Source organism: Varroa jacobsoni, unplaced genomic scaffold (assembly GCF_002532875.2).
Source record: "Varroa jacobsoni isolate VJ856 unplaced genomic scaffold, vjacob_1.0 scaffold_188, whole genome shotgun sequence".
Lineage (NCBI taxonomy): Eukaryota > Metazoa > Arthropoda > Arachnida > Mesostigmata > Varroidae > Varroa > Varroa jacobsoni.
Genome location: NW_019213090.1, coordinates 68,754 through 89,591, shown reverse-complemented (window position 1 = coordinate 89,591; position 20,838 = coordinate 68,754). Strand labels below are relative to the sequence as shown.

Here is a 20,838-nt window from a genome sequence, read left to right as displayed (position 1 = left end):
ATAGGTAATTTAAAGTTTTTCAGCAAACGAAAAACAAGGTGTTTCATTAGAATTCTAGTAATAAGTTAATTTTTTTATAAATTCAACATCACTCTTTGACATTCTCACTTCTGTTAACCAATTTATTCATCTCGTCAGAATTTTTTAGCCCTGGTCTTGCAAAATTTCTCGAATCAGTTTTTGAGACCCTCTTTACTGCCGAGTGTACAGTTACTAATTTTATTCTCTCGTGATCTGAAATAATAGTAATAATCTGTCGGGGCAGGGTCCGGAGAATATGGGGGTGCAAAAGGACCCCCCCGCTCAAACTGTAGCAAAGTGCTCACAGCAAAATCACAATCATATTTGCTATGTGCGGCTTGGGCGTTGCCGCAGTGAAACAGTGATAAATCTATGCAGGAACCTGGCATCGCGGCTGAATGTGGTTTGATATCGGACGAAATACTGGGAGGCGATGAGCTACCTCCAGCGAGATGTTTTTTTGTGATTTTCACATGTCTGTCAATAATTATATGACTGCAGTTCATTATTATTATTATTATTTTTAGTTGTCTGCCGGTTGACTTCCTTTAAAGGTGCATTTGAATTAGCTCGTCGACTTAAGACGGCTGACCGGGATGGCGCGGATTTTCCAGTTCTACAATCTCATTCGAATTTTACAAACTAATTTTGGGCGATCCTCTTAATAGTCATAGAGTCCTTGATGTACACGGCATATGTACCCCGTGCTGCTCTGATAGCCGTTTAACTTTGGTAGAAGGTATCAAATATGTATTTTTTCGCCTGGAGGCTATTTTTGGGACCTCGACTGGACCTAAAATTTCGTTTACTGCATAATAAACGTAAAACGGATTTGTAGAACAAGAACGTTCTTGAGAGGTATATAAAAGTAAAGAAGCCGTGCAAAGGTAAAAACCGAAAGTACCTACATGAAGGTGTTATGTAGATGTGCTTGATCGTCCTGTTGTATATCTCATTGCATGCGGTTATGACCACATACGTGCTTGAAGGCACGTGTAAGTGTCTGTCAGCACCAGTCTACGTTCACTAATGGTTTTGTACTCTCATTTGGTCCTTCAGACCGACTAAGAGACTCTATGCTTGCCCTAGAAATACATAGTTGTTGATTTAACAGTGCTACTAGCACCCGAGAGTATTTGAGTTAGTAATATTCTAACCAGCCAATAGTACTAAATAGTGTTTACACTTCACGACGGCTTGGAAGTCAAGGCAGCGGAGTTGAGTTGCGGTGAATAGACCCTATTTGTTGCTTAGTGAAGTACCTATTACATTCAAAAGATTTCTTGCACAGGTAACTGAGTCCTGTCGGTCGAGGCTGTTGACAAGCCTAACAAACAAGGGTCGCGATCGAATCCTACTTTTACAAAATTGTCAACATAAGCGTGCTTCGGAACACTGCGAAACTTCCTCGAAATGTTTGCCCTATACAAATGTTTATTATTGTTCCCCTGATCATTATCGTCGTAACTATTGCATAATTTTAATAGTAGCTTGCCGTCGAATAGTAAACCTGCTGTACCTAGCGCATTGCGAGTAACATTTATGTACTAGAGTGATGACTTACTGCGGCCTTAAAACGGCCGCAAGTTGTGATATATATTTATATGTACCAAGAATATTATTTTCTCTACTAGGCACTACTTAGGTTCGATTTATGCCTGCATGTCCCATAGGTTTATTGAGTTGCGATATCAACGATGCAGACCTTAGGAATGGTTAAATTATCCTTTTATCAGTCAGTATTCCGCGGTCAATTCCGTCCCTCTTCAGGATATTTTGTTTATAGATAGATAGATAACGCCGCGCATATTGGCAGTAGACGAATTTTTGGGGTAAGATTACGTCCAGTGGAACGAAACGTGTTATACGATTTAGATTAAACTCACCGACGAAGCTGAATGTATATGAAAATTTAATCCGGTTTGCGGGCATAAATATCTGTAAAACATAGGCTGTCATAACGAGCTACAATTGCAGGACGATAGAAGATCGCTTACAATATGTTGTCACTTATTTTCTTTCGATTTTGATGGACATGTTGAAAATCGTGCCATCGCCGATATGGGGTACAGCGCAGGGGTGCCATCACATCGTGCAAGTGCAACAATTCAAGCTGCATCACATGTGTGAGTCTCTGTAAGAATTTTTATCGTACTTTATCTAAGTCCATGATTCCATCTGTTCTTTTCAGGTGAGGCCTTGTATCAATCACCTTAAATTATGGTACATTTACCAGGTAACAACATCATGATCTCATCACGGCACCGCTGCTCAGGTAATCTATCCTAGACAATATGTAGAGACACATCCACAGCGGATGGACCTCTACGAGAATCCAAGGAGATTATTTTTTATCCCCTTAGAACGAGGTTGACTTTTCTTTGAAATATGCATTCTGTGAGCGCCCTGGCGAACTTCTCAAGTACATTTGATTATTATTGCAGTTGGAATATACTTTTCGGCCACCAAATATAGCGCATAAAAAGCTAGGGATGCTTTTATATCATGCGTTCAGCGAAGGCCGGTAACTGACAGGAACTTTGTTTCGCAAAACACGTGGCTCCATTCGTGAAGGAGTGCCATGCCAGGAAGTCGCAGGCGAAATCCGCACAAGCATTATTCGTAATTTTATAAATAGAATTTGTTTTCAGCTTCGAAAAGTTTTTACAAAGTAGAAGGAAGGAAGGAAGGAAGGAAGGAAGGAAGGAAGAAAGTTCGTATGTGTAACGGCAGAGTTATGCTGCGTTTGGTGGATACTCTATTTTGCGAGCAAGCTTAGACTAATCGATGCAGAGCACAGAATATTCTGCTAAAAGCGATGTTTATGATCGACGAATTGTTTAAATGCAATTTCAGTGATTGATCACGGCACTCATTTAAAGTTAGTTTCCAGTGAAAACACGCTACATCCTGAAAATGTACGAAAATTTCTATGACATCGATCATAGTTGAGCTACGGTGGTGCAGATCTCCACGAAATTATTTGCTTGACAATGTTACATTGACTATTTGAGGTGTTTCAATGCCACGCAGATTTAATTGTTTTCACCAGAAGTATCTGTTATCTTACGATAATGTTCGGCGAGTGCAAAGATATATAGATTAACCGGCTGACTTGAAGTCTAGAAGAAAAAACTTAAAAATAATCATTGCAGGTAGGGTTTTAGAGGTCTGAAAGGTGCCAGGCCTCGCTAGAGACATCAGGTTATATTTTATTTAGTTAATTTCCAATGCACGTTTTACTCAATCACTTAAATGGACGCAATTAGTTTTATCTAAGTAAGGAGGAAATGCGGGTCAGGAAATACTTTTTTTTTAACCTTAGCTTTAATATTGGACGTTTACTGAAAAGACTCATGCCGATTCAATCAACCATCGTATTCGAGCTCCAATTTCGTTGAGCGTAACCTAGTAGATATACTACTCTTAGATGAACAAATGATTACATCTTCCATATCACGCACGAGTACTCAAAACAATGCAAAGAACATTATCACTGATCACATGCTTTCTTCTATGAAAACTGCCTTTTTGTATGAAGATGTTGTATTTATATGCAGATATTCGTGCAATTAGAAGGGTCTTCATCACATAATGTGATTCTGGCACAGGGTCATGTGCAAATCGAGGCTCGTCTAGTTGGCTAGAGGGGGGTATGCATGCACACGACATAACGGTGTGGCAGGCCATCGTGAGCTGAAAAGAACGAGATATTGTTCGCTATATAACGACGATCGGTTGAATGTTTACGCGGTGCCGTTCTGATGACGCGGGTGACAGCAGCGAAGACGATGGTCGAGGTGGCAGCGCTAAGCTTGCCAAACTAGAGACATCTACTCGCGGTGGTAACAAACGCTCGAGACTGGCCAGAGATCGTTACGGGCTATGATTGGTAGTAACCAGCAGACTATCCGAAGATGGCCGCTTGAGAAGCCATTCGAGCTGTTACTATGCTATGATCCAGCGAGCGCCACCCAGAGAACTAGCTGACTAAACGGGAGTTGTGTACATGCAGGAATTTCATTTCGAAGATTGATTCCAGTTGCTGAGCGAGGTATTTTTGCGGTGTTTGCCTATTTTCAAAGCGCCGGCTTCAGTAGAAATATTCGCTGAGATAATCGTCGACCTACGGTACGCCTACGATCTTCGTCCCTACCATCTATTATGTTTTAATAAAGAAGAAAATGGATGACTGTATCATTTTGTGTGAGACAACGCTGAAAGCTCAAGGTTTCCGTTTAGTACACTTAGCGATATGACAAACACTGTTGCTCTATTTGAACTTTGACGATATGTACATGTGCTTTGACCTTTGCCTGACGCAAGCCCTGACTTTGTGCGAAATTGACCAACTATATTGCTTTGAGCTTGCAGCTCATCGGAAACATCTGACGCCCCTAGAAAAACATTACAGCTTGGTGACAGAAACCATTCTAGCGGTACTTACGGTACTTAGAAGTGTTTGAGGTGAGCGGTCGGTAAGCTGAAATATATTGAAGTCCCAGTCGCAGAGTGTTCCTAAATGAGCATCCTTAACTATCTCTAATGTGTCAAACTGGATTCCGTTCACTTCATAAATGCCTGGTGAAAGAACTTTTGCGTCAAACGAACGTGTATCCTTTTCCTCTGATACCACGGGGTCGCTCGTTTTTCGCGTGTTGCTGTTCCGCCGACCACAATATCTGTCAGTGAGGAGATAAGCCGTATTAAATATACATATGAAGAGCTGTATTATAGTCTAACCTGCACTAAGTATTCCATCTCAAACTAACAATGAGCATACTTTATTTTTGAACTACTTAAGCCCATATAAAAGTAATGTACTAGCGCAGAACCTGCTAAAAGCATGCATTTACAATAACATTATAGAATAGCAAACATATAGCGTCTTAATGAGGCAGTTAACAAAACGAGCGCGCCGTCTTCGTTTAGAGCTTGCTAGCACCGCCTCCGTGCTGCTACTACTACTACTACTACTGCTGCTGCTGCGGTAGTACTAGTAGCCAAGGGCAAAATCAGTGGATATAATGAATGAAATGCGGATTAAACCAGACCTTTATGACGTGCTCTTAGAGCAAGCAGCTTAAGCGAGACGAACAGGAGAAGGAGAGGGTGGAAGCCCCCCGGAAAGACCAGGTATGCGGCGGGAAACAACTAGGTTCGTTTGAATTAGAGACGAGAGAAGATTCCACGTATTACCAAGCACCACTACTGCTAGCCCAGCACAAGGCAGGCCACGCAGGATAGACAGAGAGGCCCTCGGCACTGATCTGCTCTGCTATCCTCGTCTTTGCCTTGCTAGCCCCCGCTGTTTAAGCAGCGGCGAGTGGTGTTGGCGGGAGACTAATCCTGCTGTATAATTGTCACTCGCATTGTGCCAGAATCAGCTTCTTTCCGTACTTAATACCAATCCAAATCTCTATATCGTGTGTACCACTGACGAATCGTGCGTTACAGCATGTGTACGTGTGTCTGTAAGTAAGTGCCTTATGATGATAATTAGTTCGTTCAGCTATCGTAAAAGGAAAAAGCAAGGACATTGTCGCATGGGCAGTAGGTGAATAGGTCATCCCACTTATCTCCCAAATCAAACGCCTTCTTCCGCAACCTTGCCTGTTGCTTGCTTACTTGCAGATAAAATCCATATGTACGGGTTGAGTGGCATCCGAACTCTCCGACATCAGCCGCTCATTTGCATGAACCACATCATCGGGTAAAGACATCGCCGAAAGGGATTCTTCGCCACGTCTGAAACGAAAACAGATGAAAAAATAAAATAAAATGCCAATGGGAAGAACGCCAACAGGGGAATAACAGCACGGATATCGATTGTGCGGACGGCAACGAAGCCAGCGAGTGACATAAGGTCTTCAAGCAGGGACATAATGTCAGCTTACAGATTTTCGAACTGGTCGTTTATCAAGCTAGTGATTTATTATTTATGGGCTAAATGTTAATAATGGTCATAGAAAGAGCGCACCCTTGGCGCTATATTGCAACCTGCATTCGAGGTACATCCGTAATTTGCTGATTCGGTTCCATCTAAGAACTTAGACATCCTAAGAGTGAGCAGGAATTACCAGGAGGATTACCACTGTTTCAACGGCATCTTTATTGAGTGGAAGAGCTTGAACGATCGAAGCTAAATAAAGCTTTATATCAGTTTGCTTCTTAAAGCAATATTTTGACTCTTGATTGTCTTATCATGGTTAGATTTCCCTCTGGCGTACTACTTGCGTTCATTAAAAGAAACTACTAGCCATACGTACATTTCAAATGAGTCCGCAATAACTTATCGATAGTTCTCATATGCAAAATCGACTTCATCAGGGATTTACCGTGTGCCTGTCGAACGTTTTCTGGAGGGCTCGGGCTCGAGAGTCGGCATCCCGGTAGCCGAAGTCGTCGTCGACCAGGTCGACGTCGACATTCGTCGCAAGAGTGACCGCGGAAGCTGACGTCGTGTCTGGAGAAGACGTATAACAATAGCGCCATTATATTAATTGACACCGTATTGATTGGTACCGTAATGAATAGAAAAACAGGCGTCCTTAGATCATTAATATTGATCAAGTTGCTATTGACTTTTAGTATATGATACATAGAGTAACACTTATTAGAATCAATTTTTCCACCCATGGAGTAGTAGCATCAGGCGAAATCTTTCTGCTTAACCTACTGCTTCTTTGGCGTAAATCTCAGCTTTTTTTTTTCTAGCTGAGTCCCTTAAAATGAAGATCTCATGCTGATGGTGTTGTACGTGATTCTTTTTGGCATTATTTTATGTTGCGTCCCATGATGTCTATGACAACAGTGAAGACCAACGCTGAAAATTATAGGGCTGTATCGGTTATTTTGTTCTATGGCTTGCATCATGTTTCAAAAGAAAATTGCTCACACTTTATATTTCTAAAGAATAATGATCTACTTTACTTGTTCTAGCCCAACGCTGTTTTGTAACATTGCATTGTTACATTTGTATACAATCCTTATAGATATATCGGGATTGAGAATTCGCTCAGAAATGCACTTTTTGTAGAATAGACCATCGTTGATTGCTAGAAAAGACAACGTACCTACAAACTTGCGAGGTGACGCTTAGGTGATATCGTTCTCGTTTCGTGAGTCGACAACGACGTCTGACGTTTTTTAGGAGAAAAAAAAACTACGTTTTTTCGTATGCCATATTTGTATCGTATAAATACCGATCCATGTCAGGGGATGTGGATATCTAAGAGCAGTAAAACGTTCGTGCACTTAAATCTAGTCTGAAGAGCAATTCTCAGTGATTTGACATTGGATCAAATTATTTGCCAAAAAAAGGCCAAGGCGATAGCTCGAACTGAAGCTATAGACCATTGCACGAAACAGGGACAAAAATGTGTACTCATAGCACTTCGCGTATAGCGGGCTGGTACTGTTGTGTTAACTGCAACCCCACCATTGCTACTTGACCCTTTTACATAGTAAAGCTGTTCTGATTGAATCCTGTTATAGCATAGGGATGAAATGCATTTACCGGGGCAATCGGTGCCATAGTCAAATATATTCCTAATTATGAGGAGAACCTTGCTCCACAAGAGGCTATGAAAAATAATAGACATCCAAAGCTTGAGTACATAGCCCATTGGCGAAACGTGCATTTATCGTGCTGAAACTTCCTTCCTGCTGTCATTTCGACGTTCCTTTTCCCATTAATGTACTTTATATACGAAGGAACGTTATTCGATTGCTGGTTATACCACAGAACGCCAATGCATATGCATAATAGCTTACTACGTGACCAAAGAGTAACGTAATGGAGGTACGGATCGATCGTTAGTCGATGAAGAAAAGCTCCGGACACGGTCCCAGTCGACGAGCGGAAGCGATTTCCATGTCACCGTATCCCCGATGCGCTAAACTGTGATCTACATGACATCGAAGTAGATCCGTGTCAACACTATGCCCAACTATAGAGTAAAATGAAAACCCACCGCGGGTTGAACGCGCGAAGTTAATTGGTGTTCTTCACAAAGTGCGGTATGCGTCGTCACGATTTCGCCGGGCGGCATCATTTCAGCGGTATTTATTTTACGTACTCTTTATATTATCATTGATCTTGATGCAGTAAATGAAGAAGATTCGACCGTTCGATACGTATCTTTATAACAAAATAGGACTGGAAAAGCAAAATAAGCTAAATTTAGACTCTACCCTTTTTGGTCGGCTCTCGCTCCGCAGATCGCGCCCTTCATCGTACTTGCTTTACAAAACTAAAGTCACCAAAAACGCTATAGCAACGCAAGACCAACACAAAGACGTAACTAAATGTTGTCAAGCTTTATGTTTCTTCTGTTGTGATGATATTAGTATGCAGGAACCGTAATAGTTATTATGGCTTTAGTCATCCAAAGCGTTAGCAAAACCCTATGCGAGAAACCACTAGTTTGACTCACATATGATTTTAGGTGCAGTTCGATTTTGCAAATCAATCATCAGTCGTCCGCACATCTGTCAGCCATCTGTTTGTAGCCTACAATAGGTTACGCTGTACGATGACGAGATATTTGTGACGACTTGACAAGCCAAGAAATGTCAATGACTATAGGCTTTACCCACCGCTCTGTCCCCCTGTTTCTCTTAGCGTCGAAATTGTGGAACGCGACCGATTGCTACTCATTGACTGTAAGCAAAAAAGCACCGTGTAAAAGATAATCCAAAGATAACTCTTGGATGTGACAGTTTGACTAGTGAAAATCAACGTGGAAACAATATATTTATGTATTTAAAATTGTTGTTTCTATTCGACTAATGAGGAATTAGCAGCGCGGCCGAAGCTTCCCTTTTTTACGTCTGTAACGAACCGTTGTATGCACCTACTATAAATTGTGTCCTTTTGGATTAGCCGAGAACGTGATCTATAAGCACTATGTGCTTGCTGTTTGACCTGAAGTGTTGCTGGGATAATAAACGTCAAGCTAATCATGTTAATGCGGTGTTGTTGCCACAAAAGCCCCCCCGGCACCTCTAGGACTCAAATGATAAGGCCACCGTTAATGCATCCTCGAATGTAGGCTTCGGAACCTTAATAACGATAGAAGCCGCATTCTATGAGAAGAGAACGTAGGCCAGCTTCCTTTTGTTCTTTCTCAAGGGAGCTATGTATACGAGCATAAGAATTGGCGAGGAATACTCTGTACGTGCATGTTTATGCGAAGATAATTGCACGTTGAAGATACATATCGCCAGTCTTCTAGATGACTTTCTGACGACGGATGATCATCACGACAGCAATGCCGGCGACGATCTCGTTGCTCAAAAAAGTAGCTTGCAGCATTACCAGGCTATGACAATCCCGCAGAATTTCGATGAAAACGGAGGTTTACCTCTTCGTATGTAAATTTTACCTTGACGAGCATAACAACGATGAAAGCTGGTTGCGAGATTTCTACCGTAGGCAAGTGGTGTGCGTATCGATTGCCAGTAGTCATCAGCCGTTGCTGGTCTGTATTGGGCCCTATGCTATTTTTTAACCAGTCCACGCTTCGACTAATATTAGCCTCGCCGTTCCAACGCTCTGTGTTTACTACGAGCGCCACCAGAGGGAAGCCCCCTACTGACGTTTTTGTCCCCTCCATTTTTTCCTTTCTCCCTGTACCTTCACACTCATACGACTATCTTGCAAAACAATTCATGATTCGGGTGCAAAACCCTCGTCATCAGAATCACGCCTACGGCTGGTTACTATTGCAGACATCGCCAGAAGCAGTCTCTGCCACCGACGGCAACCGCCGCTCGTTACAGAAACAACACGCATTTTTCCCTCTGCTTTTTGATGTTTCGTCGCCTCGTGGTTCACGGCCACCGGAAGCTATTTTCTTATCGTCTTTTCTATGCTTCAGTTGAAGGTGCAGAATAGGCCAAAGAATAGTACCATGGACTACACTAACAAAGGAAGAGTAGACGAACTAGGCAAAGGTAACAGGGAAAAGGGCAGGCAGAGGAAGAAATGATTCTAAATGAAATAAGCGAGCGATTACATCTCTATTGCGCACTCCAGTTCCTTTACAAAAGCTAAAATATAGTAAGTTGGACGGCTCAGTCCGCGCCTATGACCCGATAACAAAGCAAGGGAAGTCGTTGCGAGATCTCACTCACAAATCTCAATAAATTGAGAATTCGTCATTAACTAGTTTGTTTTGAGTGTTGCTATTACATTGACAGATCTCTCGAATGTAAACGTGCTAGCCAGAAGACTCTGATGCGTCGAGAGAAAAAAGGCTAGAAATACTACAGAAGCTGTTAAATATGTATGGCGCAGTATCTGACAGGTTGGCTTGAAAAAGTAAAAGAGGTTGGAGTGAAAAATTACCTTGGCGCACGCTGACTCGTTCTCAACTTTCCTCAGAGTAAATGCAAGTATTTCCGCATAAAAATCCACCTAAACCTTTCGTTCATTTAACTAAAATCAGAGATATTAACGTCGTCCTATGAGCGTAACCTGCCCTGTAACAACACAAAAATGTGATCATTTCAATAGCCTATTATACCAACGAATAGAATAAAGTACAGTTTCGATCGAGGCGCGCTTCCTGAATAGCCAGCATCACGCTTATTACATCGTTAACTCTGTTAGTTTATATTGTTTAACCTTATCAGATTTTATCTAGCTAATTTACGAAAAAAAAATCACATAGACGCAAGGACGCAGTCACAGTCACACGAACATCCGCGCTCACAAAATGCTAATGAAAATAAAAAACGAAGTCACCATTTTTCGATTCTTGTTAATACTAAGCGTACTTTGTTGTGAAGGCCAGCGTAGCGGGCAGTGGATGAGCTGCTTATGATCCTCTTTGCACTTTTATCTTGATAATCGGTGCTTGAAGGCCATATTGTATAATGTTGGTGCCCGAGGCAGAAGACAGCGGGGGGGGGGGGACTGAGTTGTTGGAATTGGAACTTCCTGTCCTTCGTCGGCGTTCAAGTAGTCCTATAGTAAGCAGAACGGAACAAGAGATTGAAAATTCATCCAGGTGATTCTATTTCCGCTGTTTGCTTTTGTCTTGATTTTGTTCAGTTGGCTTCTCATTACGGATTAGAGTAGCCGCTCGTAACAGCAGTAGTAACACCTTGAGAGGCAAACAAACCGAGCTTAGGTGTCGGTCCGTCAACTGAAGAGGTCATTCTAGCTTTTGATTTGTGTCTGTTAAGCAAGTGAAAACCACGGTGTGGCTAGTAGCCCACCTTCAGTGTCTCCGTTGCTCTCTCTCTGCGTATGTGTGTGTGTTTCTCTCATTCGTAGAATGTCCTCCATCTGAGGCTGACTGATTCCCTGCTTCTATCATCCGTTTTCTGCTGTCCCATCGAGCAGATAATTCAAACAAAAAGCGAGAAATTTAGGAGAACCGTGTCGGGACATCATGACACTCCCGTGGCTTGCCCAGGTTTGAAGAAGGAAAACATTCCTAGGAACATGGTAGACGGAGAATGGTTCCTTTTGGGGTTTACAGCTGTACTAAATATAAACGAGGTGTACTGTCTTTTTGCTTCATTTTCACACCCTTGGCTAGCGGCAAGCGGGGAAACGTCAAAAATATGGATGGAAGAGGCGTATGCACAGATGGCGATTACCTTACGTCTAGAGTAAGAATTTATATACATATAGAATATTGGGGGTATATTTGCAAATACCGTCGTCATCAACTTCTTGTCAGTTATGCCTCACGCGTGAAACAAATAATAGTAATTTGTAATGCCTGAAACGTGTTGTCAACCGCCCTTAGGCATAATCTAAGTTTACCTAGAAGCATACAGACGGAAATAATAACCTTAACACATTCCGGCCCAACTGACTACGTTGTACCTAAGACACAAAGCCCACCAGCAACGTAAACAGCATTGCCCGGACTAGTCCGCATGCTATAAGCAAGAAGAATACAGTGGTTCGCTTTCACTGCTCTAGGCTTTCATAGGTGTTAGATGATACTTTGGTCTCTATGTATCTATTGAGACACATCGTATCCTGTACATTCTGGATAGGTAACGTCGCTGACGCATAGTTGCTAGAGCACGTTTCGAGCATCTATTGCCGATAACTTTACTGAACAACAAACGTATTTCCAACGGTGTAGGAAGAGGTTAATCATCCAATCATAGCTGAGTTCAATTAGAATGCTATATTAGTGCCGGTTTATATTTACTGAGTCGCTGTTCTATAAAATTCAAGCTAAGTTACACGAAAATTTGGGTCTTTCATATCTATTCAATACTCATAGCCAAGCTATGAGAATTTATAAACGGTACCTAGAAGCATTCATCGCTAGTACGGATTTGTTTGCCATAAAACGAAAGATCTGTGATACGAAATAATACATTCAATCTTACGTGTTTCTCACGTCGAGTGCAATACTCATATTGCCGCAACAACGACCAAAAGTGACCTACCCGGGGTAGGTTGAAAACTCGACCCGAATCGGGCAGGACTGCTGTAGCAGGAGCATTTGTAATAAGGAAATGCTAGTCATGTATCATACTAATGCCATCAGCTGGGCCCAACTTTCGGAAAAGCGGAATGAGATCTGATCTGGAAGGCCAATACGAGCAACAGAGAGAACACCCGTTTTTTTCTTGGGCTATCATTCAGGTATCAAATCGTCGTCATTTTTCACCCGTCACGATGGCCCTGAGTATCTTGGAGAAAGCTGCATTGGGCAAAGCCCTGTGATGACCCATATTGAAAAGAGATTTCCCATTGAATTCTGAGGAGTGATATACTAGGCGCAAAAGGTGGCACCCGGGGCTTTTTATGAACTATTTTTCCTAACCGCTTTTCTCATTCACGGCCGTTCCGTGAACTCGATCCCTGTTTGGCGACATAGCTGCCTATATTTAATTGAATAATGTGTTCTGTAGAAAAAAAAGTTCCTTTACATATTGTGATTAGATGTATCTGCCTACTGACTATAGCAAAACGACTCTTTTGTGAAATTTTGGCGCACATGGTTAGCCGATAAAGGGCAATGAATGACAACCCGGTAACTGGCTAGTGTAGCGGTCAACTCAACTGATATAGCACTACGCACTCTTGTCCTCTTTATCGTAAAATAGATCTCGTTAAATAAGTATATCTTTAATGAGAATTCTTCAGTACTTCAATTTCGTTGAAAATACGTTTATTCAATGAGCATACGCTACCTCAGAGGTGAGATTCAGTACGCCAAACTACTGTTTTTTTTTTTGCAGTAGTTTGGCGTCTTCGAAACTTTCGTTAGTTAGTACTGATTGATTGGTTCATATTCTTTTCGAAACCAATGGCACCTATTAAATGATGGACAAATTGTAAAAGTATTCCGGAAAAACAATTTAATACTAGATTTTTTTACAATTTAATAGTATTTTTTTTTTTTTTTTTTTGGGGGGGGGGTAAGATTAATTCGACGTATACAATTATGGTTGGATACGCATTAAACAGAAAAGTAGAGCTGATTATCGGATTTTTGCAGAACCCTACTCAGCGGTTTATACTATTAATGTGAATAAAATGTTCCCGGTCGAACTGACAGGTAGCGTTGGCAATGGATCAGCTGATCGTACCTAGTTAACGATTGTTTTTACCGTTAGGCGTCTGTCTTCCTGTCTTTATTGAGCTGTTCGTTAGTCGGTGGCTTTAGTGACGGAACTCGAAAAGATGCATACTCCACATTATGTTCAAAAAGTGTTGCCGAGACAGGAACTGTTTACAGAGTTGGAAATGGATGTGCCGTAAAGGATACCTCGTTGCAATTTTGTCTCAGAAGCAGAAATTTCAACCTGACCAAACGGCGCCAAGAAGCGAGAAACGACAAATTGCAAGCACTCGTTAAGCACGGTACAGCGTCGTGCAACCGATCGCTTTTTTGACAGCCATTGTCAGTCGTTTGTATGTACTAGGAAAGGAGGTAAGTAAGTGAGGCACATGAACGCAGTCAAAATGACAAAAAAAAAAACGCTTAACCACACGTATTTGGTCGCTTGCAGAACAGAAAAGAATGCCATTTCTATACGAGATCATTACCGACGATAAAACATTAACTAGAATGGCTAGACCTTTCCAATTCGACACTGCAAAGAAATATTCATGATTAAAAACTGCGCTTTTGTATATGATAAGATGACAACGAAGAGAGAATATACTATTCAAATCTCAAGAAAGAGATACAGGAGATAGGTTACACAAAAGGTCGAATCTGTCGTAGCCATGAAGTCGAACGAGAAGGGTCTTAAACTGGCAAAGACTGACGCAGAGCGAAAGTGCTGCATGGGAACGCTATATCGCATATTCCTTTGATAACCCGGCGAACCCTAACGGATCCCCAACGAAAAATCCTGTTGCACCCGGCGCACATCCCAGTCATGGCTCTATCAAATTATCACCTTTTCTTTAGTTAATGCAGCATAGCCAAAAAAAGCAAACACAATTGATAAAGGAAGACGAATAGATCGTTTCTAAGAGCATCCTTTTTACCTTGTTGGATACATCAACTGTCAGAGAGGTAGGCAAACGTGGAAAGCTTGGCCGAGTGTTCACTCGTTTCAAAGTTACAGTAAAATTAAAGCGGCTAGAAGACAACGAAAATCGCCTACCTCGATATCATACGATTGTGCTATGACAATAAGTCGCTAGGCATCCGCCAACAGGTTTTACCGATACCAGCTTTGTAGAACCACGATATGTCTAAACCTTCTTATGGTTTTCAACAAATGTGTTTTTTTTTTCTGTGACATTACTAGAAGAGGCTCACGTCTCACGACCTACCGCCGATATGCAATACGTACAGCAAGCACGAATACTTCTGAGCAAAAAGTAAATGTGTATAAATAGCCAAATTGCCCACTACATACCTTGGACATGTCTGAAGGTTTTTCTCCGGTGAATGGTATTTCTCCGCAGTCATCGATGTCACCGGGTTCGCTGAGCGGCGCCAGTTCAACCTTTTGACCGACGACGGCCTTGACACCTAAGGGCTTGTTTTGTTGCGAGGGGCAGAGTAAGATTTGAAGCGCCTTTAGACCTGACGCTATATTTGGAGGAAGGCCGTGATCCATCAACATATCGGCGATAAGACCGTTAGCCTCTGCGAGGATCGTGTGGTCTAAAGACCCAACTCCCCCGCCCTGCAAAGTGGATCAAACAGAAAAAGCAAGACAAAAATAAAATAGATAAAGAAGAAAGGCAAAATGGATCGTTCTATATTAGTAACACGCAAATCATGAAAAAACAAAGAGAAACTACACGTTTTTGATGTATAGGTAAACAAAAAACAAGCAATCTATGACAGGTAAACCTATCTACTAAAACGAACAATTTAGTCACAGGGCTTAGATAGTGCTAACCTTGGGCCTAAAATAATTAAAGTTTGCCTGTGCAACTTATGTTGCTGTTCCTATGATATTGACAGCAACATCTGCCGCGTTGGCAATTCCCCTGTCCTAGCCTCCCAGATAATTTGTCTGTTTAGGATACAGTTGGTTTAGGCATGATAATTAAAGTTTCGAATGTTCTTCATAGTCAATATCATCACCCTTTTTCGTTCGAACAGAAGATCTCATGCTTCAGTTGTAGCAATAGTTTGATGCGTTCATTGGGCACCGCCTGCCCGACTGCCGTGCGCGCAACCCGATCCCCTATACATAATATACTTACGTAGTAGGACAGCCCGTCCACACGCAATTGCAAAACTGCGTCCCAGTCAAGAATGTTCTGGAAAATCGCGGGACTGTTAAAACCTTCGTCCTAGGACGTCCTACTTCTCTGCACAATCCTTTGTTGGTTAAGGTGACTTTAAAAATCAATAGATGAGAAATGTGGAAATCAATATATACCGCCTAACCACGATGGATGGGGGTACAAAAACCAAAATTATTGTGCTGTGTCATTTAAAGGCTTCTCTGTGATTACTGTGTATCAGCAGGTTAACGAAGTCGGACCACTACTGACAGAGGCAAACTTCAAGTGATTTGAGCGGGAACAACAACGAGCATAAGTGAAAGCAGAGTAACTCAGGTTTTGAACGTTCAGGTATTAATTACCATTGTCTGTAAGTTTATCTACCCACTTGCAGCTGCAAATTTGCAAGTTAATAGATACGTTTTTCAAAACTTCGTTGGATAAATTATGCGTTGACTTAATAGAGTCGAGACTTTTTTTCTCAATCGTTCTAACTAGGAGGTAAATCTCGGAAATTGTACCTTTGTCAAGGGTACACCGTTGAGACGCAACCTCAAGACGGTCTAATCGTCGCATTGAAGGCGTAGTTTAGAACGTGCGCGCTAGGTGATCCCGGGCAAGCTTTCAAGGGCGTCGTATTCAAGCGGGGTTAAGCGGTAGTGCACCACCAATTGATCTGGCAGGTTTTAAATGTGCCGGCGAGGTGTACAGTTCGAAATTCAGTTTACACATTTCCAAATAGATTGTCCTTCCGGTGCATCTGTTTTTGTTTAGGCTTTGAGATAGTGTTCACACGAGTGATACGCTGTTCGCTATTGACTCGTATAACGGTTCCATCTGTACCTACATAATAACAGGAGAAGCAAGAGGCGGCACTGTTGATCGATCATCGGTTAGTTAGTTGATTCATCTCAATTTGCTGACTAATAATCAGGAGTTTCTTGGCCCAATCGTGAGAAAACGAGCGTTGCCATAGTACCGATTGCTTATTTTTACAAGTAAGCGATACAAAAGAAAGATTTTTTAAATCCAAAAGTCACACACAATTGTGTCATAATGTAGAAAAATAGCTGATTGCACAGTCGGCGCCTGTAGATTCTTCAGTATCGCTTTACAATGCTGAGCATCTTTAACGGCTTGCAGCGTTGGAACTACTGTGTTTCTTAGCCTATCAGCTGGTCGAAAGAAAAAAATAGAATATTAAGGTATGCTTTCTCTAGCGGTGAAAATATAGAAGAAAATAGACCGCATCCTGATAAAGTTGCTTCACCAGACTTTTTATCTGACTTTAATGTTCCTCGTTGATGCTATATAGTGCTCAACTTCTATCTATCTAATCAATGCTTGCTTACTTCGTTCATCTTTCTGGCTTCTTCCATTACTGCTATAGGATAAAGCCTTGTTTACACCTCTCACAAGAATATCATTAGCTGGCACGAGGCTAGGTTCTTAAAGCGATGACGAAATTCAGGTTGTCTTTGACAACCGGAGTTATTTGTCCCTAATGGACCTTTGGGTTATAAAGCATTAGAAGACAGGCTTAGTTTACTTTAGTTGGAGATGTGATTATACTGAATCTCTTACTGTCTAATAACGGTTTCGATCTTTATATATGAGCTTCAAATAGACCTCGATTGCTGTAGACTTCACTATTTCTCGAGCCATATCATACATATAGGTTATATATTATGCATATATATATATATATATATATATATAGGTTCAGTGATAGACTTGAGTGAATAATGCTCGAATTTTGTCGTACAACACTTCGATACAATCCTGTATATTAAAGAAGAAAAATTTATTTTTGAGAATTATCATAATTCTACCGTTATTTCAGTCGTCCAGTGTTGCTGGGGGCAGATAGATAGCTTTGTTAGCCAACGATGCGGTTGAACGCCATAATCGCTGGTTTAGGCTGAGTCACGATTAGTTATAATGAAGTATCGGAAACAGTTTTCATTGGACCGACGATAGCCGGTGGACGTACCGCGTAGCTTCGTCCCTTAGTGGGGGGCGTGAATACATACCAAGGGCATTACCACCGCATCATAATTACTAACCATGATCCATGCTTGTTACAGAGTTGATAGATATTTTGTATTTTATGAGATTCTAGTAGACGCTAATAGTGCAATGTCGTACGTACATGAACACTTCGATCGCCAGGGTTTCTAATTGGTCAGGGGTTTCTAGTCAGTAAAAAGGTTTATCTCTATCAAGATAATGGGCACTAGTGAAATTGACCCCTTTAAGGACTAAACATACATAGGTATTGTAAGGGAACAGAATTGCAAAATTGTTATAAGGAAGACATGGTAAATCTATGTACTCTGCGCTTATTCACCTGTTTGTATATATATTTACACGATTCGAACGGTAAACTAAAAGCGGAAACGGATATACTCTTTACATAGCGAGGGCTACTGCCTAGCCTTCTCGAGCTATTTCTTTTTACTGATGGAGCACATGAATAGCATACTGTGTTATAACAGCTCTAAAGTCCCATACATATATACATTACTTATATAGCAAAACGAACGCGGACGCTACAAAGGGGTTGTTGAATTGAAAGTCAACTGACGGCTGGCGGTACAAATTATCGGTATAGCCAGAAAAAAAAAAAAAGTAGACGTTACGCCTATTCTCCGAAATGAACTGTATAAAAAACCTCGGTAAACTCTGCCACAGAGCCGTTCTCACCTTCGACAAACCGCAGCTGCGAAATGTACCTATTGGCAAGATACGAACAAATTTGGAGGCCCACAGCAGTCGCCACTGTGCCGCGTTACTACAGAACGGGCTCTTTCCTTTCCTGAACGGTCAAAACGGAGACTACAGTACAAAAGGATTACCACCTTCTTAGCATTTTCTATATCGGCGACAACGCATGCAAAAAGCACTACGTTAGCACCAGCAAGCGATTATTTGGGTCCCATGGCACGAATATGCTCGGAGCGTCGACGCAGGCCGTATTGCAATCGAACCCAAACGCGGGCGAAACGAATGCAACAGAGAACTATGTAGAGTTATATATTTATTTCTATCTTAGCGGGCAACGATCGGCATTGAAAGTTCCCTGCTTGGAGAATCACAAAACAGCTATGCAAGTTATATTAGGAATGGACTGAAAGGATAAATCTGCATTGAATCAACGAGTAGACGTACTGTATAACGTCACCATGGTTCGCGTGATTTAAGTCCTGCTGTCTTTTATGCTCTTTCGAATAATCGCTGGATTAGGCCACATCTGCGTTTCTCTCGGTCTAAGGGTGCAGTCCTAAACCTTCAGATCATTAGATTAGACCCAACATGCACCTTTGACCTCTTCCGTTCAGATTATTGTCGAGAACAGATGATTTCGCTCATAACGATTGTAGAGCTGTCGATGAGTGGAGGAGTCCATAAGAGAGGGCATTGCTCAAGTGACGATCCTGTTCGATAGCTAGATATTAGTTAATAATTAGTCGTAAAAAATCACATAGTGGCGCTTAAATCAAGACATTGTGCAAACAACTAAAAAAAAAAAGATTTTATTTCGATATAGGCGCTAGCTGTTATCGTAATATGAAAGTGTTTCGGCTCCGCACGTAGTGGGAAGGCTGTCGCTATAATTTTCTTGTCCGCGTTGTGTTTTTCTATAAACAGCATAAGGTCTTTTTTTGGACATCAGCCGTAGTCGGTTCCCGATGTAGTTAGTGCCAAAAAGCTCAGAGACGCAACAATAATTTTGCACGACACGGCTTAAAACTCATAGTAGCCGATCTGCCCCTCTTTTCTGCCCCTAGAAACTCTCAGTAACATGGCTATCTCAGCGCCTAACTAAGATGCTTCTCTAGGCACTTACATCGTACTTAATGAACACAAGCAATCTGGTCTGTTTTTTTTTTTCTCTAGTCCTTCCTCTAATTTGATCACTGTATTTATCAAGCGATTTTACGGGGGGTCGTTTTATATACATCAAATTACAATTAAGATGCACTATTCTGGCGTAATGAATCTGCTGTGAAGCCCTAATCTAACTCACTCAGTCGGAAAAACTTCGACAAACGATTTAATGGGTGAAATGGTCTGTTGATAAATCGTATATTTATATTGTTGAAATAAAAATTGTTTTAGTGTACGCTAAATAATATTATGAATATATTTAATCGATCGAACTTCTGAAAAACTATTCCCGCTAAGTAAATCCCTCGGCAACCCATTTGTCCCTCTTGCGGGAGCCTTACAACAAGCACTTTTAATTCCCTATAATTTGATGTCGGTCGCATTTTTCCGTAAATTATAGGTACATGTGTATAGCTGCGGAAAGCCTAGGGTTTTGTCGTAGACTTATAGTTCCGACTTGTAGCTCACGTAAGCGACTAGACAATCATATCTATTGCGATAAAATCGAACTTTACCTCATCGATCGAAGCGATACCGTATGACCCCCCAGTTGCTGCCAATTTGTTCATGGTCGCTATAGCGACCGTACCAAGCCACAGCCGAACCTTTGTCGAAAGCTATTTTTTCCAGTTCGTATTAATGCTTACTATAAACTTAAATCGACACTCTATGCGTAACTATTTTAGCCAGGGTTTGGTTTGTCACCCATCTTGCAACGACGACATCGAGTTGCGGAAAAATGAGAAAATTGCCATGCAGCTATGTTACAGAAAACAGCGGTTTTCCGTGAGGTCAAGATGAGCTAGATCGAGATGAGGTAATGCATCCACTTATCTCTGAGGTTTTACTATAAATTCAATGTTTGTGTCCTGCTCTGCAGTTGCCACTAATATTCAATACGAACTTGGGTAACGTATAACGTTAGAGCGACATATAAGATATCCTATTGTATTCAAATGTTGTTAATTGATAATATTGTAAATGTGCCCCGTGTGAAATAAACTAATAATAAATCCGATAAGGAATGCTATTTAAAAATGGCCGTATGATCGGTTCGAAATGATTGACTCAGTCAACGATTTGCTCCAGATACGAATTGTAATTGATGGGGTACTGAAGAAAAGCATTTCAGATAGAGATAAAAGCGTTTCAATAGGAAAGGAACTGGCGATCAGTGGGAAAAAGTGTGACAACGTAATTTACTCACAGGATGGCAGGCTCGATTTTAAAGGGGT

General features: G+C 41.4%; 1 protein-coding gene across 3 annotated transcripts in view; it reads right to left on the bottom strand.

Annotated features, from left to right (window-relative positions):
• LOC111272624 (cGMP-inhibited 3',5'-cyclic phosphodiesterase 3A) overlaps nucleotides 1–20,838 on the bottom strand; it is a 90,326-nt gene that overhangs the window by 15,729 nt on the left and 53,759 nt on the right. For all 3 annotated transcript variants that reach the window (XM_022854193.2, XM_022854200.2, XM_022854207.2), the window contains exons 2-5: nucleotides 14,887–15,159; nucleotides 6,360–6,487; nucleotides 5,650–5,769; nucleotides 4,469–4,703 (exon numbers count right to left, since the gene is read on the bottom strand). In XM_022854193.2, the coding sequence (XP_022709928.1) occupies nucleotides 4,469–4,703; nucleotides 5,650–5,769; nucleotides 6,360–6,487; nucleotides 14,887–15,159 (756 nt within the window). The remainder of the gene's footprint in view (nucleotides 1–4,468; nucleotides 4,704–5,649; nucleotides 5,770–6,359; nucleotides 6,488–14,886; nucleotides 15,160–20,838) is intronic.